The sequence below is a fragment of the Setaria italica genome, chromosome V, assembly GCF_000263155.2.
Source record: "Setaria italica strain Yugu1 chromosome V, Setaria_italica_v2.0, whole genome shotgun sequence".
In the NCBI taxonomy this organism is placed as follows: Eukaryota; Viridiplantae; Streptophyta; class Magnoliopsida; order Poales; family Poaceae; genus Setaria; species Setaria italica.
Genome location: NC_028454.1, coordinates 43,282,734 through 43,305,745, shown reverse-complemented (window position 1 = coordinate 43,305,745; position 23,012 = coordinate 43,282,734). Strand labels below are relative to the sequence as shown.

General features: G+C 43.3%; 4 protein-coding genes across 6 annotated transcripts; 2 read left to right on the top strand and 2 right to left on the bottom strand.

The window, feature by feature from the left end:
- Nucleotides 1–858: 858 nt before the first annotated feature.
- LOC101775159 (CLP protease regulatory subunit CLPX1, mitochondrial) lies at nt 859–6,249 on the top strand. 2 transcript variants are annotated; one of them, XM_004970778.3, is made up of 15 exons: nt 859–1,593; nt 2,499–2,560; nt 2,751–2,851; nt 2,988–3,067; nt 3,464–3,514; nt 3,637–3,711; nt 3,783–3,860; nt 4,019–4,075; nt 4,411–4,481; nt 4,564–4,663; nt 4,780–4,884; nt 5,117–5,179; nt 5,265–5,387; nt 5,459–5,617; nt 5,812–6,249. In XM_004970778.3, the coding sequence occupies exons 1-15, from the start codon at nt 931–933 to the stop codon at nt 5,878–5,880; spliced, it is 1,857 nt and encodes a 618-aa protein (XP_004970835.1). In that variant the 5' UTR covers nt 859–930; the 3' UTR covers nt 5,881–6,249. The 2 variants fall into 2 exon arrangements, with proteins under 2 accessions (XP_004970835.1, XP_022682633.1); XM_022826898.1 differs by having other exon boundaries at nt 1,520–1,600.
- A 339-nt stretch (nt 6,250–6,588) lies between these two features.
- On the top strand, nt 6,589–9,426 carry LOC101774752 (protein TRIGALACTOSYLDIACYLGLYCEROL 5, chloroplastic). The gene is made up of 3 exons (XM_004970776.3): nt 6,589–6,839; nt 8,578–8,752; nt 9,032–9,426. The coding sequence occupies exons 1-3, from the start codon at nt 6,707–6,709 to the stop codon at nt 9,126–9,128; spliced, it is 405 nt and encodes a 134-aa protein (XP_004970833.1). The 5' UTR covers nt 6,589–6,706; the 3' UTR covers nt 9,129–9,426.
- A 979-nt stretch (nt 9,427–10,405) lies between these two features.
- On the bottom strand, nt 10,406–15,067 carry LOC101774348 (KH domain-containing protein At1g09660/At1g09670). Of its 2 annotated transcripts, XM_004970775.4 has the most exons (7): nt 14,484–15,060; nt 13,834–13,919; nt 12,981–13,129; nt 12,364–12,480; nt 12,129–12,245; nt 11,106–11,249; nt 10,406–11,017 (listed from the first exon to the last, which is right to left on the bottom strand). In XM_004970775.4, exons 1-7 carry the CDS (start codon nt 14,591–14,593, stop codon nt 10,865–10,867), a joined length of 876 nt encoding a protein of 291 aa, XP_004970832.1. In that variant the 5' UTR covers nt 14,594–15,060; the 3' UTR covers nt 10,406–10,864. The 2 variants fall into 2 exon arrangements, with proteins under 2 accessions (XP_004970832.1, XP_022682681.1); XM_022826946.1 differs by having other exon boundaries at nt 13,834–15,067.
- A 3,148-nt stretch (nt 15,068–18,215) lies between these two features.
- LOC101773682 (MADS-box transcription factor 21) lies at nt 18,216–22,225 on the bottom strand. Its single transcript, XM_004970773.2, has 7 exons — nt 21,420–22,225; nt 19,905–19,986; nt 19,636–19,700; nt 19,426–19,525; nt 19,219–19,260; nt 18,988–19,029; nt 18,216–18,877 (listed from the first exon to the last, which is right to left on the bottom strand). The coding sequence occupies exons 1-7, from the start codon at nt 21,599–21,601 to the stop codon at nt 18,581–18,583; spliced, it is 810 nt and encodes a 269-aa protein (XP_004970830.1). The 5' UTR covers nt 21,602–22,225; the 3' UTR covers nt 18,216–18,580.
- Nucleotides 22,226–23,012: the final 787 nt, after the last annotated feature.

Genomic DNA, 23,012 nt, shown 5'->3' with positions numbered 1-23,012 from the left:
CGTGTCATGTGCGCGCACGTGATGCAAAAAAACACGAGGCGCTTAATAACAAAAACAAAATGGAAAAGCGAATACACCGGTCAGCCATTCGTCTCTATTCAATGATAGGCTCAGCTAGCTCGGGATATGCTCCTTGGTTCCTGCTCATCCTCCATCGGAAAGCGAAAACCTCGCTTTACTCGTACTGCTTGCGACTTGCGACGTTGACACTTGAGACTTGCGCATGAATGAAGATCAGAGAGTTGGGCCTAGGCATTAAAACACACCCACTCACTTCCGGTTCCAGATAGGCTGCTTGCCACATTGGCTAACATGCTGAATAGGATTTCTGGATTTTGCACAAACAATGGGCGGCATCGAGGCCTCCTGAAAAGAGACGTGAAGGCTGAAGCCACAGCAGCTGTAACGTCGAGAGTGGAGGGCGTGTCAGGAGCATGGCTCCTCCTTTCCGGCACGGCACCCGCGCGGGCCGGGGATGAGTCAGGGCGACGATCCCAACGATAACCGCGGCGCAAGCCTCGCGGGTACGCAAAGCGCCACCCCCCATGCGGCCATCCCTGGCAGATAAGATAAGGGCATAAGGCATCCCTGATGGCTGGCCCCACGTGCCCCACATGGCAGCGGATCTCTCCCGTGAGCTGGTGGTCCCACGCGTCGGCCTCCATCTCTCTTCTCTGCCCCCGCGACACCCTCCCACGCGACCCGGCCGTTAACCGCTCCGGGCCGCAGGACGGTTTGCTCCGGAGCCGACGCCTCCGGATTCCTCCACGTCACCCCATCCGACGGCTGGAGATTCCCCAATCAAATCTCAGTCTCCCACTACCTCCGCCCGTATAAAAACAGGAACCTTCACCCACTTCCCACTTCCTCCCCTATCTCCATTCTCCACCAGCGTCCTCCTCCTCCTCCCCGGCTCCGCCCACCTCGGCCATGTTCCGGACCTTCACGAAGCTTCGGGATGCAGCGGCGCCGCTCGCGTCGTCGGCGGTGCGGCGGTGCTCCGGCGGGAGCCGGATCCGGGCCGACGCCAATTGCCCGCGCTGCGACGCCCACATGTCGGTCCAATTCTCCCTCCAGCAGCTCCCGGCGCCACCGCCGGCCGCCGCAGGGGTCGTAGATGCCTCCCAGAACCACAAACACGACGGGGAGGGTGTGTGCCCGGCGTGCCGGGCGGCGTTCCTGTTCCGCGCCCACCGGATCGACCCGCTGCGGGGCGCGTTCCTCGAGATCCCCGGCGCCATCGGGGGCGAGGAAGAGGACGCGGATAGGGGAGGCTTCGCCGATCGGATCAAGAGGATGTTATCGGAGCGCCCGCCGGATGAGTTCCCCCCGTTGCCGCAATCGCCCCCGATGCCGATGCCGCACTATCATCCGCGACGGAAAAATAACAGGAGGAGACAGAAGGAGGAAGGAGGTGGAGGTGGCGGCGGCGGCGGTAACGGCGGGGACTCATCGTCGGGAGGGGAGGGTACGAGCGCTTCGCCTAAGAGGGAGTGGTGGGGTGGAGCCAGCCTGGGCGATGAGCTGCCGACGCCTCGGGAGATGTGCCGGAGGCTTGACGAGTTCGTTATCGGCCAGGCCAAGGCAAAAAAGGTGCCCCGTATGTCCCCAATTCTGCCTTCTTTTTTCATAATTGGTGCGAATTTTGGCTTAATGTGACTTAGTGCACTTGTGAGCGAAACAATACTGAGGCTGTATAGTGCGGTAACTTAATTCTGCAATTTAACTTGAGTTCGAATTTTGGGACTCCTGAAATTATGAATAACTGAAGCAATGCAGAATTGCATTGCATTGCATTGTGGTCTCGTTTGTTTCTGTTTTCTGGTTTGAACTGATGGAACTCGTATTGTGTGATCTAGATCTCTGATGGGGCCTGCCAAAATTGATGAGCTAATGATGATTGAATTCTGCATATGTGTCACTGTCAGTGTGTCACTTAACGCAACTACCACATTTTCATCATCCTATGCTAGTACTGGCACTGTGCCCTCTTTTCAAGTTTATGGTCTTAAAGTTACATTGTACTATAGTAGCTTCACATCTTGATGAGATGGATTTTGGCACCGATCGCAGGAGTTCCTAAACTTGGTTGTGGAAATTTAACATGAAGGCTAATGGTTTTATTGGTACATCAATTGCTTGACAAATTATTATCAACACAGCTAATTGCAGAGAGTGATAGAATGTTGAAATCACCAAATTATGCAGTTCAATTGCATGACTTGTGTAAAAGATATTTCTTTGCCTGTGGATAAGTCATGAACTAAATTGGCAGGAGTTGGCAGTGTTTTACTTATATTTGTAAAACAACCTAAAACATGTTTGATGTGCTAGTTTTTTTTTTGTTGAAATATCAAATAAGTAATTGGTGACACATCTTGTTAAAATTGACTATGATCCTTTTTGCTCTTTGATAGGAGTTAAGTGGGCACTGTGATCCTTTTCTAAGAGCAAAGTATAGTTTCCAATTACTTATTGCAAATACCTTTTCCTTGCAGGTGCTATCAGTAGCTGTATACAATCATTACAAGAGAATATATAATGCAAATGTACAGAAAGAGTTAGTCTCTCCCTTTAATTTATCTTCCGTAGTTTTGATTTTTACACATGTCTCCACAATATGAACGACAAGTTACTAAGCTTTGTTACCCATTTGTAATATGTGACCCATACGGTTGCATGTAAATGCAAGTTGCTGATTGCTATGTCCTGCCCATTTCCTGACATGTATGTCTTGCTCTTGTGTCCAGATCTGTTGCCAATTCTGGGTTTCCTGACGCTGCACAAGATGATCAAAATATTGTAGAAATAGATAAAAGCAATGTACTCCTGATGGGCCCAACAGGCTCAGGTTAGTATTCTTTTTCCTTAAAAACTTATCTTCCATACCTCCAAGGTTGCCTTACACGTGTATAATTAGAGTATAATTAGAGTTACTATAAATTTGAGCTGACAGTTAAATCTTTCTCCATGTTGTCTGCTGACAGGAAAAACATTGCTTGCAAAAACATTAGCACGTATTGTAAATGTACCATTTGTTATAGCTGATGCGACATCATTAACACAGGCAAGTTCATTACTGTTGTACAAACACTATTTTCTTTTGAATGGCTAGGAAAGAACCATACTGAAATGCATTAACTGATTCATGAATGCTCGACACATGATATTGCTGCTAAATTCATTTGTTCTCTTTCACTATTCTGGATTTCAAATTTTACACAATTCTTCAGTATCATACGTTACCACTCGCATTTAAGCTTATGTGGAAACTGGAAAGTAATTTTTGTGAAACATCAGTGAGCTGGCATTTTTATTTATGGTTTCCATCTGTTCTTCCTCCTCTTTTATCATGTTTGTCTGTTAGGGACATGTGGAGATCTTAATTGCACTGAAGTTATGGAGTAACTGAGAATGCGAGTTCAAATTTGGAACCATAACTAAACTTTGCTGCATTATACAGGCTGGATATGTAGGGGAGGATGTAGAGTCAATACTGCAGAAGTTACTAGTGGTACGTGTGGCTGGCCATTATGCCTTTCCTTTGGTTGTTAAAATGTATCCACGGACAGGGAAAATAATAATAAGAAAACCAGACCATTCCAGGATCCTCATGACATTCTAAATTTTGTTCAGGCTGCTGAGTATAACGTTCAAGCTGCCCAGCAAGGGATAGTGTACATAGATGAAATAGATAAAATAACAAAGAAGGTACTGATTCTTTAAATTTTTTTGGGTAGCTTATTTAATTTTTGAGGTTTCTAAATAGTGCCATGTTCCAGGCTGAGAGTGCAAATGTCAGTAGAGATGTATCTGGAGAAGGTGTTCAACAAGCATTGTTGAAAATCCTAGAAGGAACTGTAAGTGACCACACAAGCACACATGTTACATGCCTTTCTATTTGATGGCTTCAGAATTAGGAGTTTGTAAGCTACCTTTGACTGACTGGAGCAGCCTGTCAAGAGACTACAGTACTGATGCGGTTTATGTGGAGTACTTACGGGTGTTTCTAATGCAGGTTGTCAGTATTCCTGAGAAAGGATCGCGCAAGAATTCTCGCAGTGAAAGTATACAGGTTACATACTCTAGTACTGTACATGGTCTTTGATGAATACATTTGCTGTATATCATATGGGTCAAAATTGGATTCAATTGAATGCAAACAGTTTTCTTTAGATAGTATTTTGTTCAAAAGGATACTGTACTAGAGTACATAGTGAACTAAGCAAGTATTGATACTCCAAAAGTGTTTCATGACAACCAAATAACTGGCTGTGGTAAAGTGCGCAAAGTATAAATATTCTGCATTTTGTCACTATTTGCATAGATATTATGGGCATAATAAGTCCATCTTCGTTCTTCACTGTTTTCAGCGTGACATGCCTGTAACAGAATCTCATGATAATGCAGATAGACACGACCGATATTCTTTTCATATGTGGTGGTGCTTTTGTAGACTTGGAAAAGACTATTTCTGAAAGGTATTGCAGATTTCATGTGTAGATTTGTTACTCCAAAAAAATTGCACACAGAAATTGGACCCTAACTTCTGACATGAATCAGGCGCCAAGATTCATCTATAGGATTTGGGGCACCTATTCGTACAAACATGAGAAGTTCTGGAGCTAGCAGTCCAATGATTACTTCATCTTTGTTAGAATCTGTAAGCATATTATCAAATCTTTTTGCATCAATACTACGAAACAGTCTTTTATGTCTCAAAAATTGTTCCTCACATACGAAGTACTCATTAACTGGATAATCCAATTGCATCGACAGGTTGAGAGTGGTGACCTTGTAAGATATGGTTTAATTCCAGAGTTCACTGGACGTTTGCCCATTCTAGTTAGTCTGGCAGCTCTTAATGAAGATCAGCTTGTTCAGGTAGCTCCGGAAAATGTAGCATTTTGCTGCTTCTTTATTCAATGCTGTTAATGTTCTAAACAATTGTACTCAGATAAGAGTATAAGTAGCATGCTGCAGGTTTATGCAATGATGCTGACCTGTTATGATGATGACGATAACTAATTACTCCAGTAGAAGCTTTTACATGGTTTTCATAAAAAAGGTTCTCTTGCCTGCTGAAGCTCATTGAAATGATTTGATCTCCTTTCAGGTTTTGACGGAACCAAAGAATTCACTTTCCAGACAATACAGGAAAATGTTTAACTTGAACAAAGTGAGCCTGCCAAAACTTATCATTATAACATATCTTCTCGTATCGATCAATTACTAATCTTGTATTGCAACTTTTGGTTCATCAGGTTAGACTGCACTTCACTGATGGCGCACTGAGGTTAATAGCTAAGAAGGCGATAGCTAAAAATACTGGTGCTCGTGGTTTAAGAGCCATCTTGGAAACCATTCTATTGGAGGCCATGTATGAGGTAGGCCTCTTTAGCCTTTCTGTAACCAGATTCAAGTTTGATCCATAAATTCTGAGTCTCCTTTTAAGCAGATCCCAGATGAGAAAGCAGGAAATGAGCGAGTAGACGCTGTTGTGGTTGATGAGGAGGCAATTGGTTCTGCTGATAGGCCAGGCTGTGGGGCAAAAATTCTCCGAGGAGACGGTGCATTGGATCAGTACATAACAAGAACTAACGTGATGAATTTACGGGTAGGGTGCTGTCAAGCAAGAAACAGTAAAACCAAACATTTTCTTTCTTACACAATTGTCCATCTTTGGTATTACCGAGAAATTTCTTTGCTTTACTCTGTGGTATTATATTATATCCTTGTAGGTGCAAATTAGCACTGGAATGGAAAATAGACCTCTTCACCTGCTCTGCTAACGTCTGTTTTCACGTGCAGGAAACTAACGATGGTTTGGCCGGGGAGCTCGAGGAAGCGTACATGCTGTCGAGAATTGTTAGTTTGTAACTGGAAAACGCCGGGAGAAGCGTAGATGCTGAGTTCTGACCGACTTCGTACATCATGTAACATGTCTACCCAACACTCACACAAGCTCTTTACTGCTCACCAAATCGCCTGTAATCTGTTCCATTCCTGCTGAGCTCTGACGAGCACATAGATCGAGGGCGCCATTTGTTGTAATTGATGTAAAGAGTTGCCTTTTGATTGAGCAACCGTCCTGCCAAGTAAATTGTTCCCCATTTTTTTTCCCCCTGCTGCCCGAACTGGGCAGCTGAGCTCAATTGTTGTTGGGAAAGCTGTAAAGATCATCATTTTACTGATATGATAAGAAGGCACATTTTCACAAGGCCTACACAGGATCAAGTTTATACTGAATTCTGGGTTCCTGGCTTCTGATCGTTGGAAGTTTTCACAATCTTTATATCTGTCTATGGTGTATGAGTCTGACATAGAAATACATATGTACACATGCAGCTACGCTCTCTTCAGTCTTCACGAGGCTCTCTAGCCCGCGCAGCCACGGCGCAGGTGAGGGGTGGGCCTCGGCCCACGATGAGTCGGCCTTTGTAGTTGTCCGCGAACTTTACGCAAACCTTTTTGCTATTCTTTCGCGCGCACGAATCGCCAGCCTGATCGGGCGGCGAGGCGCGGCCAACCGGCCCGCTGGCGTTTGATCGTTTCTCTCCCCTGCCGCACCGTTCCATTCCCTTCCCTTCCACTTCTCGAGAGGTCTAGGACTTATCCTCCCCTCGTTTCGAAGGGTGAGGGTGGGGGCGCGCGTACCGAGCGAGCGGGCGAAGCGGCGAGGTGGGTGACTGGGACTCTGGGAGAGATGCCGGGCGGCAGGAGGAGGGGCCCCCTGTGGAGCCTCCCGGTGGCGAGGTCGGACGCGCTCGGCAAGCTGGGCCCGGCCTTCGGCATCGGCGCCGGCTGCGGCGTGGGCATCGGCTTCGGCCTCGTCGGAGGTGCGTGACCCTTCTCCGATGTTTATTTCTCGTGCTGCTTCGTGTGCCGCCGGTTCGCCGCCATAGACACGTTCACGGAGCACCGTACCAGACCCGCGAACTGGAGTGCTCTTACATGAGGATTTTAACGGTCCAGCTAGGCACGCTTATCTCCCGCGGTTCGATCTTTAATCCGAGAACCGTACATTTTTTGGGTTCTTTGTTAGTGGTTTACTCTAATCATTAGAAGTTTGGAACTGTTGTGATATGCTGGATCACTTTTCCCACGCGCCGTTGGTGGATATGGAATGGGGATTCGGGAGGGAGTCCCTTGACAAAACGGCGAACGCGTCGGCTCACAAAGTGTCGAAATTCAAGCTTGTTACAAATGAAATCAACGTTTATTGTGTGCAAAGCGGCCCCTTATTATGTAGAAAGGATCATATCATAGGAATAGGCGACATGGTGGTCGCGGCAGAAATCCCTGCTATTTTGCTGCATTTTTTTTTCTGTACATCATCTAATCACGTTGGGTAGGACATATTTGCAATTGATCATGGCTTTAGGGGCACCAGCGTTTCTTCAATCTGCTAGCAAGATTCAGGTGGTGTAATCCGCATGTTCCCACGACTGGAGCTGCAGCCCTTGCGCCATGCTGCAGCCTCGGCCATCTGTTGTAGTCTCATCCTTCATACCCGTGGTAGACTTCTCTGCCAGGCACCTCTTCTACTCTGGTTCTGGTGGTAATCCTCAATCGCCAAACAAGAATCATCTTGCTGGTTGCTCCTTGCTTGGAGCCTGCTGCCACAGGTGTGGAGGCCTGTGGAAACAAGCAAGAGCCTAGAGTATTTCTAGAGTGCAATGAAGAATAGCGTAGATACTCATGCGAGTCTTCTCGTAGTAGGCATCCTTGGTGGACCTTATGAGGAAGTAAATTGAGGAGAAAAAAGAGGAGCTGCTTCGTCTGCTGGTGCAGATGAATGCTGAACTGAGACCCAGTATCTCAGAGAGAAAAGCAGTTGTTCTGGGGAGAAGGAACAGCTGCCTCATTTCCTCCAATAGTACAAAGCTGACACAAACCCCACAAAGCAGCTTCTGATGAATTAAGAGATTTCATTATCAGCTTGAGTTTCATAATATGTTTAGTCATGTATCCCGCTGCTATTCTTAGATTGATTCTATGTTAGGAATGGAGTAGCTGCAGCTATGTATTCTATCGTTTTAAGTTCTGAACTCCATTGCAGAGATTATTGGAGCTGTCTGGTTATCATAATTTATTTATATTCTATTGTTTTAAGTTCTGAACTCCATTGCAGAGATTGTTGGAGCTACATGATTATCATAATTGATGTCTGTACTCTGTGGTCTGGTTTTCCATTGTGGTTTTGTTCGCTATGTATGATAAGTTATTACTTAATTTTTGTGTGCATCTTCATTGTTCTTTGCCCTTTTTCTGTTATGTGCACGATGTGAATATGTGATCTCCTTCAGAGGCTGAACTTCACATAGAATAGGTACCATTTCCAAGAACACATTGTGCATGCTGTGATTGGAAACAGCAGAACTTGTCTTAGTTTAGATGGCGATGGCTGATGTCACCAAATATGCAATTATCTTGTGTTGTTTCTTTTCACAGTTTTTTAGCGGTTCCTTCTCACTTTTAGAACATTAGAAGCCATCTTAGTTTGGATTGTCTGAGGATTGATGTGACTGAATCGCTTGCTCTGTTCCTTCTCACTTTACATCTCTCTCTGAACAGGTGCAGGAATTGGAGCTGGATTCCCTGGTTTACAATTGGGATTTGGAGCTGGTGCTGGATGTGGAATAGGAATAGGTTTTGGCTATGGTTTCGGAAAAGGCGTTGCATATGATGAAAGTGGGAGATATTCAAACATCAGGAGACCATTCCAGAACTCCAGAAGCCTTGCTTACGAGTAAGTGACCGATCTGCTTCATGCTAATACAAAGTGACTTCATCCCTATTACTCTGATGTGTGTTTTTCAGCATTGAGTTTTACTTATGAGTGGCTTTAGCCAGTCAGAGATCAAAATGTTTTTGCCTACTTTTAGTTTGAATTTCGTGAGTTTCTAAATACGTTCTACGATGACATGTTAGGTTGTACTTGGTGTATTCTTATTTCATGTATGCACCGGAAAGAAATTTACAACAGTCAATATCCTACTTTAACAAGATCCTGTCAAACATTTTGCAGCGAGCAGTTCGACATCATGTTTGATGAACTGATGGAGAGCACCAGGAAGCTGATCAAAGCAACATCCAAGGAGCTCGACAAGTGGAGGCGGATGTAGGGCAAGCGGCACACATAGGAACTGCATATATTCAGAACCAGAAGGCCTCGGAGGCACACTGCACGTGCCCCTGCGGGAACTGAACTGACCTTTTGCTCGCTCGCTGTTAGCGGCGAATATCTTGAGCGATTCATGAGATATGCTGCCCGATACTCCTGGCCTGTTTGGTGCTCGAACCGATTACTTTTTCAGCCATGTGCTGGGATGCGACACCATGTGATATTTCAATTCACCCACGACGTCGCCGTCGATGGTACCCCTTTTGCGCGCTTCTGGAGAGCGACAATTCGCATCGAAATATCTGGCAGGACGTGGTTTTTTAAATTGCGCCCATAGGTTGACTGCAAGTTTGCATCTTGTCAACTCAATCATGCTGTTTTTCTTTGTTTTTTTTTCTGGGTAATCTTGCTGCTTTGCTGAAGGAAACCCTGATTTTCCGGCGTCGCTGATCGACACGATCGCCGTTCCTGTATGGTGCAAAGTTCAAGCGATTCCGACGTCAGGTGAAAGCGAAATGCTGCTGGTGTTTGGATTTCCTGACCGATGTTCCCTACTCCGTGGGAGAGGCTGCAATTGAATAGTGTCATGTTAACGCACACGTCCATTTCAGCTTGTCGAATAAGATGAATAATAGGTGACGGGGAAATCTGCTTCCGTGCTACTCGAGGATTCTAGCTATCCTTTTGAGTCATAGTCCATTCGTCAGGCATCTGATTTCTCCACAAGGATTGCCCGTTTGTCCCCCTGCTGCCAAGTACTAAACCAAAGCTCTCCATAAATCTCCAATGGCATGTCAATTTCGATAGCAGCCCAATGGGAATCACAGTAATTCTGTCTAAAAAAAGGCGTAAACCTGGGGAGGATTTGCAAAACGAAAACAATCTGTTGGTGCATAGGACCACATGGAAAAAAGGTGGCAGGACGAGCAATCCAGCGAAAGATCCATGACGTTTTACGCCCGTGCGAATGATTGAGAGAGCCTTTCTGCTGCTGCAGCAGCACTGGCCTTTCATGCCAGGTCAGCTCGGCGCCCCACTCCCAGGCTTGTAGCCCTGGCCTGCCGGCACTTTAATGGCCTGAACTGCCACCCTGCACATGAGATCTTGGCCACAACCTGCCCAAGGAACATGGAAACAAAAGCTTGCAGCTAAGCAAAAATGCCCATCTCCATCATGAGACACAATAAAACATGGAGGCTGCCCATAGAGACGATCTACACGGATCTCATTTCAGGCAGACGAGATGATAATCCATGTACAAGGCATGACAAAGACATCAATATGTGAATGCAAATAATCATTGCCTCAACTAGAGCTGTCTGGTTGTCTTGAACTAGCACCACACAAAAGCATCAGCACTTGACATATTACAACTATTTCAGGTACACCCAACGAGACCCTTATTATTGTCCGACACAATTGAACCCCAGCTTCTAGAGTGATTGGCCAACCAGGCCTTGTTAACTTACCCAAACCAATAATGTTAATACTTAGGCAGTCAGGCGCACAAAGAATAAATAATTATAGAGTCAAACACAAGCCCACGGAGACCATCCGTCCAAGGACAGACATGTTGTTTGTCGATAAAGAGCATAGATCATGACAGGCATAGGCCAGCAGCACTGATGATCCCAGCATATGCATCACCAATCATCTCCAGCAGTACAGCAGCAGCAGCTTGTAATGGGGGCATTGAACCATGATTGATTTCGGAGGGTGAAGCTTACGGAATCGGGATTACCGCCCTGTTTTCGCACGCTTCATCCCAGTGGAGTTGAAGGGGGACACACTAGGGCTGAGGTGAGGGCTTGGGCTTTCCTCCCTCAGTGTGCCATTTAGAATTGCCAATTCCCTCAGCTGTTGCTTCTTGTAGTAATCCATGGACTCGTCCTAACAAGTAACAGCAGCTCCAGTTAGCTAACACTACATATCAAAGTTACTATATAGAATGTCAGCAAAGAGGAATGAGGATACATACAATTGGTTTCAGAAGATCCTCTAGGATGGACACAGCTTGATTTAGACGCCCATCAACAATATCTGCTGGAAACTCTGCTTCCACAAGCACATGCAGTGGTTCATTGAGGTGTTCATACCCAGGCTTATCCCTCAGCTTGTCTTCCTGTGAATGAAATCAGTTTTTATTTCAGGACATTTGCATCAAGACTGGGCATGTAAAGTAGAAGTATGAAAAAGTAATGAACCCAAAATTACTTTAGATCTAGAACTTATTACACTGAGCCACAAATTAGATGTAACAAGAAAGCAATGATCACAATACCATACTATCTTAGTTGCCACAGAAATAAATAAAAAGGTTCAAGGGTCCTTCCAGCTCATTAATGTAACTATGGACTTCTGAGGTAAATTATTATAAACTGTCAATAAAGAATACAGTCGTTAAACACATCTAAACTGCATCACATAAATGCTGACACACCACGTCTAAACTATAATAGCGTTTCTACATGACTCTAAATGCCGATATTATATTGAAACTGGAAACAAAACTCACTAAACTTCAAATATTGATATTACATTGTTTTGTGGGTCACAGACGAATCCTAAATAGAAATTGCATCATTACTGAGCCCGAGATTGCAGCTTAATATACAAGAAATAACTGAAGCAGCTGATACTAAAATGAAACGGACAATTTTAACCTTAATTAGCAATTTCCAAAATACCTCCCGTGTAACTATCATTGCATGAAGGGGCACAACATAAGCTTAATGTAATGCGGCTGAGTGAAATTAACTGCGCAATAACAGCTTATCAGTAAGGGCCAGCCACAAGTTTGTCCATGATATCAGTGATGCAATATATTTGCTAATTAATCATGTGCAAATATAATTAAAAATCCACATAAAGAGAACTGTGAGCATACATGGTATATTCAAAAAAAGCCAAATGATTCTAATGTACAGCAATGATATTATTTAGATGGAGAAATATTAAAAAAAAGAAGTTAAAAAAGAAGTTAAAACAGGCATTTAGTTACCTTAACAGAGTCCTTCACTGAACCACGTCCTCGAATATAAACTCTACATTGCGTTGAAGCTTCAACTCTTTTCAGGGAGTTACCTCGGGGCCCCAACAAACGACCAACAAAGTTGTACTAATCACATCCAAAGGGTAAAGCATTAAGATATGGCATAGCACGTTCAAGAAAGTTAAAAGGAAAGAGTTTATTGTTCGAGAAAAAAAAGGAAAGAGTTTACAAAAGCTACACATACATTAGGATACTTGTCCACTGGAACATCCAGCCTCACAACTTTCTTGACAACAGGAGTACCCGCAAGTGCAGGAGCACCATTCCAACCCATTGATGATGCTTGTAGAACCCCCATATGCTGAGAAAATAGAGCAGTTCTCCATATTAAAAGAAGCTGGCAATATAAGCTAAGGAAAAAAGAATATAAAGAATTTAGGTCCTCGACAAAAATATCTAAAACAACGACTAATCTCCATAAACACTAACAGAACATTTCATGTTTGTCAGCAATAAAGTCTGACATGGAAAAATAATCTTCATTTTTTGAAAGCTCTCCTTGTTACAGTTTACAAGTCATGTTATTTAATCCATGTCCAAGTGTCCAAACTATCTGGCATGTCTAATGCTCTCCCTATTACAATTTACAAGTCATGTTATTTAACCCCATGTCCAAGTGTAAAAAAAACTATTCTATTGGTAGGTTGGATTGCTCATAATAAGTGGCAGCTCCAAAGTAAAATGCATAGCATACTCAAATAAAATATGCAAGGTCCAAAACCTATTCGCATTCTACTTTATAAATCCAATGACCAAACAAGTATGTAATACAAAAAGGAATAAAAGTTGTCTGATATGCACCTCTGTTTGCATCCCTGACCAGCCGCCCTCCAGATCCATTGGCTGACCATTCACTGGGTGGCCAGGTAACCTTAATGGGCTACCATGCTCAATTCTCTCAGGTTCAACAAAATTATGGTTAGGCGCCATAGTAGATGCCCGCAAAATCTCTGCATTAAATAGAGCGTTAACTCAATTAGACAATGATACATATAAGTTGGAAATAATAATGACATTAATACTTTGTATGCCACTCTAAACTGGGGCAAAAGCAACGTATGTGGGATTTCCAAATTTTGTACAATGACATGAACTAATGCACTGTGCCAATGAGATAGTAAACACCTCAACTTTGCTAAAAATAGACATAAGCAGCACAATGACCATTCTTAAGATACGCATAAGCTGGACAATGACCATTCTTAAGATAAAAATTTATGTTTTGACATAACAGCAGCCATTTCTTAGAGTGTGAAGTCAACTATGTGAACAAAAAGATATTGTTTAGGGCCAGAACTCAACGGAATATTACCCTATTATAACCATAAATAAAGTAACAGGCAATAGTATGTTGGGATATTTGAAAAATGAATCAACAACAAAATCCAGTCAAAACAATCCTCTAATTAACTCCTCTGAACAACAATAGTATGATATGATTACAGAAAATCCAAGAAGACAAAGTGCTGAGGCAATCATCAAAGTTCACAGGAATGCATGATTAACAGCCCTAACCTAAAAGACTTCAAGAAAACTAAACATAGCAACTTGTGATAATGAATGTATCACACCATTAACAAACAAAATGGTTAAAGTAACAAAAAAATACATAAACCAGTAACACTAATAATGCCTGGAGGCAAAGGAAACAAACCTTGGTTTAAGAGCCTGGTACAGAAAGGAAGAACTTGCACGAATGGGGCCAATTTCTGCCTCTCTGCAAGCAACTCAGCCAGATATCTGCCAAACAAGCATGCTGTTAGTATCGCAGTAGCCACTACTGTTTTAATTATCACCTGATACACAAAAAAGCATAATTTGAAGGATCTAAAATAACTATAAGCCCACAGAATGAAATGTAATAACAAGAACTTCGATATGATTGATACAGCATGATCCATCAAATCAAAATTACATGTGACCATCGCCAATGAGCGATTTATTACACAAAAAAAATTACACCCATTAGCAGCCAGTCAAACATACAGCTCCTATTTATCCCTAGCAGCCGTCGTTGGGGAACAGCAGAAACAAATCTATCAGCGAGCGATCATCAAACATCCCTATTTTTACAGATCACTACTTCACCAATCTCGGCAGCATTGATCAAGGCGAAACACCACATCCGGAAGTTTAGAATTAAGCGGAAATCTCCACGGGCGGCATCAAATCTCGTGCTCCTCAGAAAGATTCCGAAAGGGCAGGATCAAAAACTAAAACAAAACTTGACCAAAAACAATAGGGAAAACAATCGCGGGAAACAAAATAAAAAATCAAGAGCAAAATAGCGAAACAGACACGCACCTTTCTCTTTCAGAGGAAGAATACCTCAGAGAATTGAGGGGATGGGGGGAAGAATGAACAGGAGACGGAGAGTATTGCAAGAGGGACGGCGGTGGAATCCTGTCATCCATGGTCCCCAAACAGCGAAACAACAAACTTCTCCACAAGATTTTGCAAGATTAGGGGAAAATAAGAGACCTAAGAACACAAAAATCCAAGAACTACGAAACCAAGAAAACAAGAACAGCAGCTACTCCGCAAGCTTAGGTGCAGAGGCCTATCTTGAGGCCTGGGAAATCTGGAACCGAAGAGAGTTAACAAAGAACCGGGATGATAGATATATAAGGGATAGATGGTTGATTCTAATCACAAAAGAGGGAAGGTAATAGTTGGGCAATCAGTAATGAAAGCCCAGGCTGTGCAGGGGTTGGCAGCAGCTCTTGCTGGTGTTTGGTTCTAGCTCTCCTCCCTTTCTCCTCTCCACAGCACACCCACAGCGAGAGAGAAGGGGTGGGTGGGAGAAGGGAGGCGAGAGAGAGGAAGAGACAAACCCAAAGGAGGGCTTTGGATTCTCTCTCCCTCCAGTATATGTCGCGCAGAAATCAAGATGATTGAGGTCTCTCCGCTTCTGGAGTTTCCTCTGTAAATTTTCCTCCTTTCAAGTATTATTACGTTTGTTTTGTATTTTTCCTTGCGGTTCCGGTACTCGTTTTGCTACGTGCACCCGTGAGGATTTCAGCAACACTTGTAGCCAAGCACATATATTGATTATAGGCCATCAATATATAAGATGGCACATCTAAAGAAAATATCTCTAAGATACTACACAGTTCAAATCCTCATAGTAGATATGCCATTAATTGTAGAATCAATATCGAATATTGTTCATGAAATAAAATGCTTGTATTTTTATTGCGCTAATATTGGTCTATAAATCTACATAAATACATTTCATATTGCCTTGTCACACTTTCATTCAAACTCCTTGTTTTGTTCAATGATTTCTTTTCCAGAAAACCAATACAATTTTATTTTTTTATATTAATCATGTGTATACCTAATATCTTACAAATTTATATTGACAGAGTTCATGGACTAGGATCATCTTAGTTCACGCATAGTAAAAACCATTCAACGCAACGTGAACTATCGAACATCTTGGGCTTTTTTCTTGTGTACCCCTAGCCATGTCGTAATAGTTTAAAAAATTCTTGCACTCAGCCTCAGTTAACGGAATCTAAGGTGTCCGTTTGAGGGGGCGTTGACTCCTCCAGCTAGCAAAGCGCAACCGCTCCCCTAGCCAGCTCCTCTCCATCTGGGCCGTTCATCACGCGCGCAAAGCTAATCGCCTCGCCACCTCCAGCAGCATGCGCAGCCGTCGACATTTCAGCAGCCAATTTTGGCCGCGTTAAGTTTTTCAATCATTGGAACACACTGTCTCGAGAGCCTCTTATTCTAGCCTTGCGCGGCCGCCGCTTCCTCGGAATTAGGCCTAAAAAACCACTCAACTTTGTACACATTTGAGGCATTTTTGTGATATGTTTCTCCTAAACCGATCAAGCTAGGGTTGGCCTGGTCATCATTTGACTGGACAAATTTAAAAAAAAAACAAAAACAAATGGAGGTTTCATGTACACGTATGCACTGGAGGCAATCAGACAGGCAGGCAGACGGTGAGGCGCCTGCATTTGTTTATTGGCACACACTCATAACGTGTTGTTGCGGCGGCCACAACGGAACACGAGTTCCAGTTAGGCACCTGGAGGCCGGGCTCATTCTCATCCAAAACACAGCCTAGCTATGGGTTGCATGGATCATGACTAATCATGGCTATGGAGCTAGCTAGCTTGATTACACAAGGCTAATCATATATATATTATAAGATAATCTAGCACAGCTGCTACCTATTTCCATCGGTGTAAATCAGAAAGCGTCATGTAGTGAGGATAGTAGGCTTTCGCTGGATGACAGAGACGTGCGTGCTACTGCAAAAAAGAAAAAATTATGAGCGACAGCTGATATATTTTGAGATCGTTACTGGAAATAATTTTGAACGAAATATTGTTTCTTTTCTTTTTAACGAAACACGGAACAGATGCAGACGCTCACATAAACACCGAAATTACCAGCTCGTATACGTTTCATGTATGTTTGTCTCATTAAGAGATGACCTGTACCATCTGTTCAATAAAAAAAAGAGGAAATGACCTGCCATTCTTCTACCACACATCAGTTACTCTGAGTTGTTGTTGTTGTTGTCCAGCTGTGTACCATGGACAAAAACAGGCCAACAGGCACTTTTAATTTGGTTTTATCTTCTTTCGCCAAATTGGAACAGTCACCATTAGTTAGTAGAAACGGTGTGGATCCGATTTTTATTCCTGCTCAGGATTTTTGGCGCGGCGGACCTCTACTAGCTGTGTCGTGCATACATGTGCTCAAGTCCTTTTCAATGCATTAACCTTGCTTCGCTTACTGACAGCTACGGATACAGATACGGCGGTTCCTGTTCAGTTCCAGTACAGCGTTTACCATGCGTCCGGTACAAAGATGAACATGTGATTTCTCTCGCTCCATGGAATGGATGAGTACATTACATTGATTTTGCAATGTTCAGGCCAAAGGAACGCCTCTTTTGTATTTTTTTTAATAAAAGATTAGTCTGCGAAAGAAACGTCTCGGTTTGTTTTTTTTTTTCGATAGGAGAGAATTGTTTGAATATATGTGAATGAATTCAACGGATGGAAGTTGGCTAGTCAGTGGTATAGAAGGCACCCCTGTCTGTCGTACGTCTGAACGTCATGGTTTGAACCCGAGCTGTGTAGTTTTCTGAAATCTGAGCCCATCTAATTTCTGATCAGCTGGCATGTCATCACAATTCATAAGTCATAACCCATTACACGTCCTTCTTCACAAAAGAAAAACAGGAGAAGAAACTGAGCAGAACTTTCTTTTCAGGATTCGCGTAGCCGCAATGGTTTGACGAAACCAAACCTAGGCCCTGTTTAGTTACTCCCAACTCCCAACTTTGACACTATGCAAAAAGAAGATTCCCCATCACATCAAACTTGCGGTACATGCATGGAGTACTAAATGTAGATGAAATTAAAAACTAATTGCACAGTTTTATTGTACTTTGCGAGACGAATCTTTTGAGCCTAATTAGTCAATATTTGGACAATAATTCACAAATACAAACGAAACGCTACAGTGTGCTACAGTGCTGTAACAGTAATTTGGCACCTCCCAAATTCCCCAACTAAACAAGGCCCTAACCGAAGCAATAGCTCTGGGCAGGACGGCAGCTAGCTAGCTGTTGGCCGGTTTGATTTGTGGCTGGCCGGAGCCTGACGCAGTTCCTAATGAGTCAGCGTGGGACCCTTTTTATCCCCTAAAAAGAGAACACACTCCTAATGAATCTTGATCCTAGTTTAGAGTTAGGCCGCGCGATCGATCGACTAGGCAAAGATAACCTGCTTTTGAACGAAAAAGGTTTGCATATATACTAAGCTGGATTACCTGATGATAAGTAGGAATAGTTCACTATTCATGATCAAACCTATTATTCGCTGTACGCGTATGAATGCAGAGAAAGTGTTGCCGTGCCGATCGGTACGTCAGGCCTCACAAACCCAACAGCTTCTCTACATGGGCCAGAAGCCCATAAAGCAGCCTCCACGTTTTTCTTCCCCTATAATACTAGTATATGTTTCAGAGTTTCTTTCTTTTTTCCTTTTTTTGTTTTGCAGGCAGATCATCTAGCTAGGCACACATAACCGAGACAGGATGACGATATCATTCATCACACCATACATGCATGGTCAAACTGCAAACCAGCAATGCCTAACCACAAACTACTGTGACCTGAGAACAAACCACACGCTTACTGTGTCTGTAGCCATACTGAAGTAACTGATCCACACCGGTTGCCAGCAGCAGTTCTCCACACACAGCTAGCGTCAGCGTACGTATACTTGACATCGACGCGTTATTCTATATATATATGTATATGTAGCATGCAGCCGCAGTTATTAGCAGCTGACGCAAATAGGTCAATGATCACCGGTCGTTTAGTCGTCGATCGACGAGCACTGAGATGCACGCGTGCACCAATTCAGCTAGATGAAGCCTTTGCTGGCGGCGGCGGAGTCGACCTTGATGTGGTACCCGAGGTGGAGGGCAGTCTGCAGGTGGTGGTGCTCCTGCCCCAGCTGGGGATGATGCTGCGACGACGACGACGACGCAGCAGAGGCGGCGGCCAGCATGCTCGCCTGCGCCTGGAGGTAGTAGCCGCGCGGGTCGAACGACGCCGGCAGCGCTTGCAGCTCCGTCGTCGCCGTCGTCGCTCCAACCGGCGGCGGCGCCATCTGCTGGTCTTCTGCCGCCTCCTGCTCAGCTCGCTCGACCTCTGCAACCTGTTCGATCGATCAACACCCACCCATTCGATCAAGATTAGGGGTACTACTGCTTTATGTCATTGATTGTTCTCTTCCTAATTTAGCAAGCAAGCAGTGATGATCAGTACCTTGGCCCTCAGGAACATGTTCTCACCCTGCAGGTCTGCTTCCTGTACACACATAGATAAGATCAGAGCAGTTTAAAGAGGAGCGCTGCCAACAAAAATGCACCACGTGGAATTATATTTCCACGTTCATGTTTCATATAATATAGCTAGGAGGAATATGGATAGCAATGACATAAAGTTGTGAGTCCTTGTGACGACAGCTCCCTCCAGCAAGTGTCTGAATGAACTTACCCTCTTCTGCATATATTCGATCTCTGCAAGCAGCAGCTCATGCTGAAACACACACAAAAAAGGTATATACTGTTAGGGAGGTGACCTTTGCAGTGTCAAATTCACGTGCAGTTAAACATCAGCGCTGTTAATTCCTACGACGACGGCTTTAGATTTTTCAACGGAATAACTTTAAATCTACTGGCTTTTTGATCCATGCATGTTTACCTTCTTGGATCGAATTCGGCCAATGCCTCTTTCGAGCCTGCTTTCAATGCTCTTGAGCTCCTTTGCAGTCATATTGCCAATTGATTCACCCATCAGGTGCCTGACAAGTAGAATGTACCGAAAGGATTTGAACAATGAATCTATGTTGTTTTATCTATGGACACGAAAAAATGAGATAAGTTAACAGAAACTAGTTCGGTGGCTTAATACCTGTTTGAGTTCTGCAAGGTTTGTATCTGCTGATGCAGTTTTGCCGCTTCTTGCTGAAAGTATTGCTGTGAAAATTCCAGTGGGCAGAAAATAAAAATGAAGCAGCCAAAAATTCACAATATCAGCCGTGAGTATATTATAGTTAAGAGAAAGAGTTATATATCAAAGCTATAACTCTTTGGGGTTTTGATGTTGATGATGCCGAGCTTTGTATCTGATTATAAATAATGTTTTTTTAAAAAAGAGAAAATAAATGACATTATTCTTACATGAGAGTTGACATCTATCACCGGAGCTGTTCCCGAAGTGCTGGCAGAGGCTTTCTTGTACCTCTCTATTGTCGACCTCACGCTGATACAAATGTTAACTATTGTCAAATAAAGTCAAAGCTCTTGCTCATCAGAAGAAAAAAAAAAGATTCTCTCAGTTTCATCTTTGCGCATGGACTTATGTCCCACAATAGGTCTGGTTAGAATTTAACAAGCTTTCACACAAAACAAAGTTCAAATTTCCAAAAATCACTAAAAACAAAAACAAGTAGGAGACGTGCATGTATAAATATATGTTGCCTTGCCACACGTTGCACACAAAAAAGATGCAAATAAAAGCCTAAAGACTTGGTAGATAAATGGGCATCATTTGAATGGCCGAGTCCTAAAGACTCGGTGCAAAACACAAGCAGTCAAAGGCGTTCTTAAACTCCTTAGCACCACCAAGGAAAGGAAGGCAGGAGAATCTACAGTTTCCATCTCCATGCAACGCAGCATACTCTAGAGAGCGACGTCTGTGCAGTGTGCACATGAAATGGAAGAACCTTTTCAGGGAGCTAGGCCCATGCTTGTGATGATTCATGAGTGCATGCATGGCACGGCATGATGAAGTTTCCCAAGGACTAGAACTTGGCAACTTGCAACTGTGGAGCTGGGTTTTCATACTACAATATCGCTTTATTTCGTGAATGAATGAAAAGAAGTTATCCACCGGAGTCCCAAACTATGACACAAGTAGTAGGCTTGTTTAATATCCATTGCACAAACGCAGCAAGGTACCAAATGCGCGGGAGTATACATGTATCGCCACACTGGTGAAAACTTGGAACGATCATCAGTTACCAGCCTTACCAAGTCATTAAGTCATCATGCTTATCATGTCGAGCAAAATGATGAGAAGACTTTGTTTTGGGGTTCACTCATACAAGTGTGTTTAATCGCCATGCTAGTTATATGTTAACCAGAAATTGACTATTTATCTTGAGTATTTTTTACTGCTGATCGAGTGTTCAGTTCATCACTAAATAAAGCGATTACTCAAAAATTAACATGCACGGTAATTTATTGCTAATCGAAAATATATTCAGATCTCATTATACTAAAGTGATTACTCAAAATTTAACATATAGTGAGTTTTATTTGTTTGTCCCAAAAATAACCCAGAGGGAACTAAAATCATAATTGACCAGTGTAGTTCACTAAAATAATGTGGTTTTCTTTGGAAGTTTTCACATATAACCATATACACGTATACATACCGATATATGGGCATATATATGGCACCGCGTACATCATATGCCTTTTCAATGCATGTATAAGGTGATGCAAATAATTAATGTTGCACCAAGGCATGCGTGATTTATTATTTGCATCTCCAAGCTAGCTTGCTACTAACTACACTACCGTCAAAGCTAGCATATCACCTATGTGCAGTTTTGTTGAATGATTAAGAAGAAAAATACAGCATAAAATGGAGTGAGAATAATAATTAACCAAGTCCATAAGTTTACGCACCTGTTGCTAGAATACTCATAGAGGCGGCCTCGGCTAGAGAAGATGACCAAAGCGATCTCAGCGTCGCAGAGGATGGAGAGTTCGTAAGCCTTCTTCAGCAGCCCGTTCCTGCGCTTGCAGAAGGTCACTTGGCGGCTCGTGGTGTTCTCGATTCTCTTGATCTCAATCTTCCCCCTCCCCATCCCCACGCACAATCACAGTTCACTTTCATAAGCAAAGTGCATGGTCACAAGAACAATTGGTAGATTATCATCAGTGGGATATTGATGGTCAGTAGTTCATGCGAACTTTTCACTTGGATCATGTTCGCTGTGATGAATCTGATGACAAACAAACTTTCCAACACACAACTGAGACCGGATACGAAAGAAGAAAGAGACACAATTGTTGGCAGCTCGGTTTAGTCAATCTTTAGGTTTAGTTTGATGTAGCAGCGAAATTTATTATATATGCAGGCACGTAGTTTTAACTGTTTGTTTGATATATGCAGGTAAATACGATGTTAATCCTAAAAGCACAAACACATTTCCCTAGCACACGCATGCCAGACGTTACTACTTTTGTGTTTGCTTGGAGAACGAAATCTTGGCAGCGCAAAACACACACAGAGAAGAAATTCAGTAATTCAAGGTTCGTAGCTAGCTGCTTCAGTCTTCAGACCAAAGAGATCTTTAATGCATAATATTTCCAAGAATAAAATAATAATAAAGGAAGCACAGATCTGAAGGATATCCTATCTAGGAGCTGAAAGAACACAAGAGCTATCTCAAGAAGGGTTATAGCATCGACATCCGTCAAAAGAAGGATCATGGACATGACACAAGCACGAGCAGATAAGTCGAGAAGAAAGCAAGAAAAGTTAGCAAACTAAGCTAAAATCTCAAAGAAATGAAATCACATGTTGCAAGAAACGTTATCTTGGCCACAAGGGCAACCAGATCTGCATATGGAGAGGCAAAAATAGAAAAGCCAAATCCAACGAATTTACACGCGGAAGACCTCGCTACTCTCATCGGACGTAGCTGCTGTACTGTAAACTCTCATCGCAGGCTCGCAGTTCTTTGCAGATCCTATTTACGGCAAAACTGAAACTACACCCCAAAGAAATAGCAGAAAAAGGCATGGAAAATCGCCAGGAAAAGAAACGGGGGCAGATCCATGCATCGATTCACACACACAAGAGCTAAGAAAATCATCGAGTACTGCGTGTGTTCTTACCGATCGATCGATCGATCTGATGAAGAGATCGAGATGGGGGCTTGCTGCGGGGCGATGGGACGAGGTGAGGAGAAAGATAGGGCAACTGCATGGGGAAGCCTCGGGCGCAGCGTGGTTTCCTTTTAAAGAAGGGGAGTGGTTGTGTGCCGCTGCTGCTCATTCGTGAGCTCGTGGCGTGTTGGTACATATGCATTTTGGCCCCCCTTCAATTTCCTCTTTTCAGAAAAGTAGCTTGGAAAAAATAGCAATTAGAATCAGTTTTAGTTCTCCTGCTCATCATGGCGTGCGTCCGTGCACGCATACAATTTTGTGGTGAGAGAAATTGGCCATATTGCACTAAACAACAAGCTTTTCCTAAAGCATTGAGTTTAATTA

Excerpts from the sequence above, each read along its gene's own strand:
- LOC101775159 (XM_004970778.3), top strand. The coding sequence starts at position 931 with ATGTTCCGGACCTTCACGAAGCTTCGGGATGCAGCGGCGCCGCTCGCG. Across the intron at positions 4,482-4,563 it reads GAAAAGACTATTTCTGAAAG|GCGCCAAGATTCATCTATAG; the intron begins GTATTGCAGATT and ends GACATGAATCAG. Across the intron at positions 5,618-5,811 it reads CTAACGTGATGAATTTACGG|GAAACTAACGATGGTTTGGC; the intron begins GTAGGGTGCTGT and ends TTTCACGTGCAG.
- LOC101774752 (XM_004970776.3), top strand. The coding sequence starts at position 6,707 with ATGCCGGGCGGCAGGAGGAGGGGCCCCCTGTGGAGCCTCCCGGTGGCG. Across the intron at positions 6,840-8,577 it reads CGGCTTCGGCCTCGTCGGAG|GTGCAGGAATTGGAGCTGGA; the intron begins GTGCGTGACCCT and ends CTCTCTGAACAG. Across the intron at positions 8,753-9,031 it reads TCCAGAAGCCTTGCTTACGA|CGAGCAGTTCGACATCATGT; the intron begins GTAAGTGACCGA and ends AACATTTTGCAG.
- LOC101774348 (XM_022826946.1), bottom strand. The coding sequence starts at position 14,104 with ATGGTCACATGTAATTTTGATTTGATGGATCATGCTGTATCAATCATA. Across the intron at positions 12,481-12,980 it reads GGTCAGGGATGCAAACAGAG|CATATGGGGGTTCTACAAGC; the intron begins GTGCATATCAGA and ends CTATTTTCTCAG. Across the intron at positions 11,250-12,128 it reads CAGTGAAGGACTCTGTTAAG|GAAGACAAGCTGAGGGATAA; the intron begins GTAACTAAATGC and ends TTTCATTCACAG.
- LOC101773682 (XM_004970773.2), bottom strand. The coding sequence starts at position 21,601 with ATGGGGAGGGGGAAGATTGAGATCAAGAGAATCGAGAACACCACGAGC. Across the intron at positions 19,526-19,635 it reads ACCTTGCAGAACTCAAACAG|GCACCTGATGGGTGAATCAA; the intron begins GTATTAAGCCAC and ends TCTACTTGTCAG. Across the intron at positions 19,261-19,425 it reads GCCGAATTCGATCCAAGAAG|CATGAGCTGCTGCTTGCAGA; the intron begins GTAAACATGCAT and ends TGTGTGTTTCAG.